General features: G+C 40.4%; 1 protein-coding gene across 1 annotated transcript; it reads left to right on the forward strand.

Moving 5' to 3' along the window:
* Positions 1-232: 232 nt before the first annotated feature.
* On the forward strand, positions 233-8,762 carry LOC311497765 (von Willebrand factor A domain-containing protein 5A-like; the record flags this gene model as incomplete). The annotated part of the gene is made up of 17 exons (XM_084558138.1): positions 233-1,470; positions 1,725-1,927; positions 2,026-2,248; positions 2,688-2,854; positions 2,937-3,051; positions 3,164-3,336; positions 3,420-3,508; positions 4,208-4,352; positions 4,593-4,672; positions 4,755-4,869; positions 4,999-5,157; positions 5,250-5,353; positions 5,781-6,001; positions 6,096-6,134; positions 8,095-8,261; positions 8,474-8,597; positions 8,683-8,762. Exons 1-17 carry the CDS (start codon positions 1,428-1,430, stop codon positions 8,760-8,762), a joined length of 2,247 nt encoding a protein of 748 aa, XP_084414264.1. The 5' UTR covers positions 233-1,427.
* Positions 8,763-8,984: the final 222 nt, after the last annotated feature.

Genomic DNA, 8,984 nt, shown 5'->3' on the forward strand with positions numbered 1-8,984 from the left:
TAACATTGAGGAAAAAAGTGAAGATGGCAGTAGGTTATTCATTAGAGTTTCTCTTCTAGTCTTTTAATAATAATTTCTTATGTACAAACAACATGGATCGAATATCTTAAAAAAGACTAAAACAATAGGTTCAGGTGCAAATAGAGAAGATGTCGAAACACAAGAAAAAAAGGAAAACAAATTTAAATGGCAAGAGTAAATTCATATTCTACCAGTCCATTTAATAGTATTTTAGTTATTAGTGACCTCAGCAGCTTTGATCAGAAATACTGAAAGCACTTCGTTTGAACTGCTGAATGTGGAAGTTACTAACCAGGAAGTTTTATATTTAGTTTTGACTCCATAAAAGTTGTCCTTTTGAGAAACCTTTTTGGCAAAGCCACTCTCCTACACCATGCCGTAAAACTTCAGCATACACCCACTGGGGAAACAAATGATCTGAAGTTTCAGCATCGTTGTAAAATTCTCAATTGTCAGGTTTAATTCCAAATCATTGTCATGGGACGCAGTATATTAAGGAGCTCCGGAGGTTTTCAGATCTGCTTCACTTCACTAAATCCCCAGGACAGTTCATGAACACTTATAAAACTTTATACATTATTATTTTATATAGTAGAAGTTGACTCTTTGCTGTAGAGTTTACTGTTTACACTCCATTTAATGTTTGAATATCTTTGGGAATTGTAAGTGTCTTGTGATTTTTGACAACATCAAGCTAAAAGATACAGAGGATGGGGTGGTAAGAGTGGAAGAATGTTAAAATGTTTGAAATAATCATGTAGTGGAGTTGGAAATGGTTTAAGCTACAGATTGAAATGTCTTATGATGGAGAGTTCAGTTCAGGTTCTCATGACATTATACAGCCACTACATTAACTAAACAAGTCACCAAGTAAAAACCATTCTCCATTACTATTAATATAAATATCTAAAATTCTATGGTAGAGAATACTGTGGGGTAAAACTGTGACTGAAGAGTTTCCTGTACAACACAACCTGCTGGTAAGAAGATAAAATATAAATTTAGATAAATAGGCCAAGTAAAGGTAATGTTTCCTTGCTTTGCTTCCTGTGTTTTGTTGCTCTGTGATCATCTGCTCTTCTCAGTTTCCTTTCCTTTGTGTATTAAGACTGTGTTTCTGCTATTTGTCCTTGTTCAGTGATGGTTGAGTTTATGCTATCTTTTGTTTACTCTGTGACACTTTCTCATGCAGTTTAGCCCTTTAGTTTTCTTACCTGCCTGTTTTGGTGTTTGTACTGCTTCATGTGAATAAGGTTTTCATTTCCTCTGTGGAATCTGTCATCTGCCTCCTTTTTTAATATTGTAACAGAAGTTGTGTCATAACCAGAAAAGTTCGAACATTTTTCACGAGATTCACATCATTTATTGTTTTTATTACTACACAGAATCACTGCTGTAGACGAGCAATGGAGAACTGCTGTGGTCTGCTAACTTCCCAGAATAAACCAGGTACTGGTAACAAAAGGAGTAATAAAACAAACTGACAAAATGTGTTGTAATTTCTGTCACATTTTTTTTCATTGACACAATCTTGAGATTCAAAGCCCTTAATAAGTTCTGCGTTGAGGCACATAATAATACCAATTTTCACATTGTTGACTTAGTGGCTAAAACTGAAATATTCTGAACAGAAGACAACTTAATCAGTGTAATCCACCATTGTTTAAATGTCTGTATCTAAGTTCTCTGTGTTTCTGTGTCAGTTCCTCTGAAGAGCATTGAGGTGGAGCTGGAGGTGAGGGATCATGTGGCTACAGTGGTCTCCACTCTCAACTACGAGAACAAGGAGGACAAACCACTAGAGGCTGTTTTTGTCTTTCCTCTGCCTGGAGATGCTGCTGTCTGTCATTTCAGTGCTAAGATTGGACAGACACAGATTGTAGCTGAGGTGAAGGAGAAACAGCAGGTGAGCTGGACAGAAAGATTTACTCTGTGTAAAGGAGCTGAATAAGAAACAGTAAACACAGTGAATGTTCCTGACATGTGTCTCCTGTACTCATACAGGCTTGTGAGGATTATGATGATGCACTGAGCTCTGGTCAGCAGGCCTTCCTGTTGGAGGAGAGCAAGCAGAGTCCAGATATCTTCTCTCTGAGAGTGGGCAGTCTTCCTCCAGGAGAGAGCGCCTCCATCAGGCTGGAGTACGTCACGGAGCTGGCTGTGCAGGCTGATGATGGGCTGAGGTTCTGTCTGCCTGCTGTGCTCAACCCTCGCTACCAACCTCAAGGTAGGAAAAGCAGCTGTTTGACGAGGAACTCTTTTATCAGTGCTAGCAGCTCAGCTCTAGGGAAGGCAAAGGCAGTATTTGTCAGTTGGTTGGCTTGGTCCAGAATCAAATATCTTTACATCCATTTGATGGACTGGCATACAATATTGTACAGATATTCAGAGATAATCAGTTGATGATCTCCTGGTGGTTCCTCAAACATGACAGAATCAAACATGTATGATTCCAGTAACTGGGCGTATGACTTAATGTCAGCATGTCAGCATGGATTAGTCACTATGAGGATGTTGATCTGCAGCTGTAAGTGTTAAATTCAACATGACACCTTACATCCTTACAACTGTCCACAGCCTCTAGAGTAGCTGTATTACTGCTGCAAAGATTTACATTTATTTACACTTTGTTTGTAACATCTCTAACATGTTCACAGGAAGAGAAGGTAGTGGAGGTGGGAATGTCCAGGTGACCTCTGTCCCAGCCTCTCTGGTGTCCTACAGTCTGTCTTTTTCTGCCCGACTGTCCTCTCCTCGTCCAATCTCTAAAGTAGAGTCCAGCTGTTCCTTGGATCCTCTCCAGTACCTCAACACTGATCAAACCCAGGCCACTGTAGGTAGAGTGACAATGTGTCTGCTGTGTGTTGTAGTTCCTCATTCCATCTTCATTTGTATTTGTGTGTCTTGAACTGTAGATCAAGTTGGCAGCAGGACACAAGTTTGACAGAGATGTTGAACTGTTGATTTATTACAAAGACGCCCATCAGCCCACTGCTGTGGTGGAGGCAGGACAGGCCTCTGCTAAGCCTGGTGAGTTCAAGTTATTAGTTTACAAACATAATGTTCCTTATGCTCCAAATGATGATGAGTTGATATAAATGACAAAATGTGTGGTCATTTTTCTGTCCCTGTCATGTTTCAGGATCTCTGATGGGTGATCCAGTGGTGATGGTGAGCCTGTACCCTGAGTTCCCCCAGTCTGTGATGTCTTCAGTCCCCTCATGTGGAGAGTTTGTGTTCTTATTAGATCGATCAGGGAGTATGGATATGCAGATGAGCAGCAAGGGTCATCAGACTCGCATTAGCAGTGCCAGGGTATTTATCATGTTATTTCTCTAAATCTCTCATAGTGTTCCTCTCATGCAGTGGTCTTCACTATCTTTTCTATCTTCCTGAAGGATACTCTGCTGCTTCTGTTGAAGAGCTTACCAATGGGCTGCTATTTCAACATTTACAGTTTTGGGTCCAGCTATCAACACATCTTCCCGTAAGCCAGTCATTTATGTTATTTGGCTGATTAAGGGCCTATCTTTGGTATTAAGTAGATCAGGATCAGAATGCCTCCATTGTCCTTGACCTTAACATGTCATGAAGACCTTGCAGGAGATAATGCACATGATGATGATGTGAACCAGGACTTCACAAACTGGATTGCACATCATTTCAGTTAACACGCACATCCCAAGGGACAGTACAGTCATCATTTTTGTTTACTCTACTACATCTTGGTCTTCTGAGATTGTGCGAGAAGAACCACCATCAGCTCAACATCAGGAAGACCAAGGAGAGAGCTGGATCTGTGGCACAGCAGGAAGCCTCCACCATGGGTGGGATGTAGTGGAGATGGTGGACACCTACAAGTTCTTCCAACTCTCTCGTCCTCTTTATGCTGAGCTGAGGAATCTTACAGTCTAAAAGCACTGAGGCTTGTTCTTGTCATCAGACTTCATAACACTATATCACAAGTATCAAGTTACTCAACAGCTACTGACAATGCTTAAAACATACACCACTTTCAGTAATCAGCTATTGTACGATTAATTGTTGTTATCACAAAATGGGATTCACAAGTAAACTCCACATTGATGTCTCTTATTCTATTCCTTCTATGTCTATTGGAACAGCAATAAGGTCTATCTGATGTCAGATTGTCTCGTCTTATCTTGTCTCGTTTGTGTGATAACAGTAAGAGTGTGGAGTACAACCAGAAGACCATGGAAGAGGCTCTGAAGAAAGTTGAGAAGATGGAGGCTGATCTGGGACCAACAAAAATCTTCAAGCCGCTTCAACATATTTACATGCAGCCCTGTATTCCCAGTCAGCCAAGACAAGTAAGACCCACAAACCCTCAAAAAGTTGTCTGGCCCTAAAACAATAGACACCCAAGTTTAATATTCCACAGGAGTTTGACCCCCACAAATCAGTGAAAACAACAACATGCTTTTCTCATTCTTTACTCTTTACCCTAAAAAAACCCTTTGTATCTTCAGCAGAAACTAACAAGGTTCTCAGCACATGCTATGTTTCTGGGTGTGACACTATGCAACTTATGTGTAAACTCTCCTCCCTAGCTGTTTGTCTTTACTGATGGAGAGGTGGGGAACACCAAAGAAGTCATTGATCTGGTTAAGAAGAATTCAGGTTCCCACAGGTGAAAGCACAAAAACACCCACAGTATTTCCACACTGTCTTCCATGTGTTGAGTGGATCTAAATCAACCTGCTGTATTGTAGGTGTTTCTCTTTTGGGATTGGAGAAGGGGCCAGCTCTGCTCTTATCAATGGCTTGGCCAAGGAGGGAGGAGGTCACGCTCAGTTCATCACAGGACCTGACAGGATGCAACCAAAAGTGAGTAAACACAATGAAGATGCAGCAGTAAATCTGTGTCTGGACAGAGACCATGGTTCCAGTCAGTAAAAACTCAGTGTCTCTCTCAGATGTTTGAATAGATTTTTACAGTTCTGCATTATTTTTCAGGTGATGCAGTCGCTGCAATTTTCTCTGCAGCCAGCTGTGGTGGACATCTCAGTCACATGGGATTTACCAAAGGGAGTGTCTGTCACTGTCCTCTCTCCACCAATCACAGCTCTTTTCCAGGGTCAGAGGTCACTGGTTTATGGCCAGCTCACTGGAGAGGTAGGAGCAGCTCCATGTCATGTTGTGTTTCAGTCATCAGGTATGTGATGACAGTAATGAACATGATTTCTAACACTGTAATGCTTTCTCAGAGTCCAGAGGCAGCAGAGGGCTGTGTGACGGTGAAGTACAGCCTGGCGGGTCATCCCTCTCACAACCAGCTGCACTTCAGTCTCAAACCTGCAGGAGACACTGGGTAAAGCAGGTTTTCATTCAGATAGCACTGTTCTTTCAATCCTGACCTTAAAATGAGTTTGATTATTTAGAAAAAATCAAACACAACAGCAGCAGGCTGTGAGAAACATGACACTATTTAACAAACTACATTAAGCCAGGTTAGATGGTGACACAAAATAAAAATACACATTATTAATAGTTTCGGTGCAGGCTTGGACACAAGATTTGTTCTTGTATAATCAAAGTTTTTATGGTAACTTTAAATATATGAATATTGTAGTGACAGAGCTGTGGACTGAATAAAAATCTGGAGCTGGTGTTCTGCACTCACCTGGCTTTGGATTGGTTGCATGAATGAATGATATTGGTTTGACTCTGTGACCCTGAACAGGATACGACGATAAACTGAAAATGTCTGAGTGTTTCCTTCTCTCTCTTGTCTGCAGATTAACAATCCACAGGTTGGCTGCTCTCACTATGATTCGCTCTCTGGAGATGAAGGAGAGAGAGGATGGAGGACAGAAAGATGGAGGAGTGAAGGAGAAGGTGGTGGAGCTCAGTGTCCAATCAGGAGTGAGCAGTTCTTTCACTGCCTTCATTGCTGTCAACAAAAGCAGTGGTAAAGTGATTCAAGGACCTCTGGTGCGCAGACGCATTCCATTACGTGGTGAGATATGTTCCAAGTAATTGTAACATAATTTAGTTGATATATTTAATATTCATGAACTATATTGTCATCATGCTCTTATATTATTTGTTAGGTAACTTCAGAAGTCCCATCTTAGGTCCACCAATACCACGTAAGTAAAACCCTGAATGGCTGTCCAATGTATACTGCTGACAGTAAATAACTGTTAAAATAATGCAGAGATTTTTCACCACAGTGGAAATTGTTGCTCTTTTGTGTGTATTTAAGTTGGCGGTGCTCAAGCTAGCGCTACGACCTGTGCAGGGCGATTCTCTCATTTGAAGATAGAGTCAGGTGCTTCGCCAAGACGTTGTATGGTTAATGGTTACTGCCCCCCACCTGGTGCTACAACTTTCTCAAAATATGGTGAGTAAAAGTTTCTTTGCCTTTAGAAACACCTAACACTTGTACATCAACTGAAGAAAAGAAACATGCGGGTACTTTGTTATTTCATATTCAGTCCTTCAGCTGGTCTAAATTTGGATTAATGCCCTTTTAAAAAGACAGTAACCTTCAGATTCTTAATTTTTATATTGTTTGTTTTGAATGATTTGACTTTGTCACTAAATCAGTGCATAAACAATACCAGTGAATGTTTTAGCAGCTCCAGATCCAGTATTGATTAATGCAGTGTGAAATGTAATGTGTTTCAGACAAGAACCTGTGTCTAAAGTATTGTGTATGCATTTGCTATTCTAACAAAACATTTCTTTTGACAAAGCAGGATATTCCAACAATAGAGAGTATTATTGTAGACTTGAAGGTCCCCTCCATGGATGTATTTGTTTTAATGCACTTCGCAGACATGTTTTGATTCTTATAGAATCTATAGGGATGTAGCGTCAGTATCAGGGCCAATCCAGGCATTTTCTGTATCCGGCTTCAGTCAAGCCCAATTGTTCATAGTTATTTATTTTAGGTCTGCCATAAACCAAAACCACATACCTGTAGCATCAAAAAAATACAGTCTAATGTCAAAACAATTTCATCCTCTTCTGTTTTAACGGCAGTTAGCTATCGTCTAAGCTGATGAGCCAAAATCCTGTGAATAAACATAGCTGCTGTGTGGGAGCGTTTTACTATGGAAAGTGAAGTCAGTCAGACTGAGATTTGTAAATTGTGCAATGGGGATGTTTTGCAAGGTGGTAGTAGGAAACCGTCGTTATGTTTAAGAAATGTTTCCTAGTGTAAGCGTCGAGGTAAAACATAATGGTGTTAGATGACCAGCTCATTTCTGGAGCAGAGCACACAGGTTTTGACCGTGAGACACGACCTCGCTACATCAGCTTTGACAGCCATATTCTATTCTAGACAATGCTGGCAGTGCTATTCCAGTAACACTGTGTATACGTGATCAAGGAGAATATAGGAAAGATAAAACCCTTTATAAATCTGCAGGAGAGGGCATTTTAAATATTAAAAGATCTGTATCACAACAACTTGATCGGGACATCCCTATAATCTTAGAATAATAACTCATGGATATTTTATGGAGCATTTTTACACAAGCATACACAGATTCACACACCATAGCCACATACTGGTGAGCAATACAGAGTGTTATTCCATTCTTAACGGACCCAACCGTACAGCCGTATTTGTTTCAATGCACTTTACAGACATGTTTTGAGTCTTATAGAATTTTATTAAACTGACTGATTTGACTTTGTTACTAAATCAATTCATACACAATACAAGCAAATATTTTAGCTGCTCCAGATTCAGTATTGATTAATGTAGTGCCAAACTGAAGCTGTTTCCAATAGGAACCAGCTTCAACAAGAGTAATTCAAATAGAGACACCTATTCCTCTCTTGTAGGGCGCCTCCATAGATGCGGTATTTGTATTGTTTCAATAGCACTTCACAGACATGTTTTTTCTCATAGGAACTTGTAACGACTGATTTGACTTTGTTACTAAATCAGTGCATAAACAATACCGGTGAATGTTTTAGCAGCTCAAGTGATGTTCAGCATGTAGTATCAAGTCATCAATAATAATAATGTGATTACATTAGTACCATCAGCAGGGATAAATTCATCTCTTTTTTGATTCTTTTCCTCTGACTTAGTGTGCACTGCAGAAGAGATTGCCACTCAGCCCCAGCAGGCTCAGGAAGACCATCTGCTGCAGCTGATCTCCCTCCAGAAGGCCTCTGGCTCCTGGCTGCTTTATCCAGCTCTGACTGCTGCACTGGGGAAGACCAGAGGGGAGGTGGAAAAGTCAAAACCTGCACTGGTGGGTTGTTGTCAAAGGCAATGAGTCACATAAATAGTGAAGTTTATTTTAAAACTGAATACAGGAAATATTAATGTATGTTTTAGTACATCGTGTCATCATACTAGTAGAAAGTAAGACCAGAGCCACTGGTCAGCATTTTCTATTGAGATATTTGGTTCTTCGTCTTGTTCTGTCTGTTCCATGTGTTTTTCTTTCATCTGGTGAATTAGGTCAAGGAGGAAGTGTGGGCCACCATCCTGGCTCTGATCTGGCTTCATGGTTTCAAGATGGATTCAAAGAAAGAGTGGGAGCTTCTGGCTATGAAGGCTGTGTCATGGCTCAGTGCTCAGAATGGTAGTGACCTTAATACTAAGAGCTCAACTGTTGTTTTAACAGTGTAACGGTTCAAATCAGCTGTTTGTGTTCTTGTCTTTTTCAGCAGCATGTGTACCAGAGTGTGTGGAAGCTGGAAATGCACTGTTGGGTTGCAGCGTGCAGAAAGATGCTCTGGGGCTCTGAGGGTTTTATTAAAGTGGCTTCACCTTCAGGATTGATACACAGAAGCATATCTGCTCCAGCCTACAGCCTTTGTTTTATCTATACTACTATCTAGCCAGTAATAACTGAATACAGATCATTGATCTCCTGGGTGTATTGTTATAAAAACATAAATTTACAGAATCATGCTAAAGACATTAACTAAAATGAATTAGTACTTTTACTAGAATAAGCCTCCGTGGT

The sequence above is a fragment of the Chelon labrosus genome (assembly GCF_963514085.1).
Source record: "Chelon labrosus genome assembly, chromosome: 13".
In the NCBI taxonomy this organism is placed as follows: domain Eukaryota; kingdom Metazoa; phylum Chordata; class Actinopteri; order Mugiliformes; family Mugilidae; genus Chelon; species Chelon labrosus.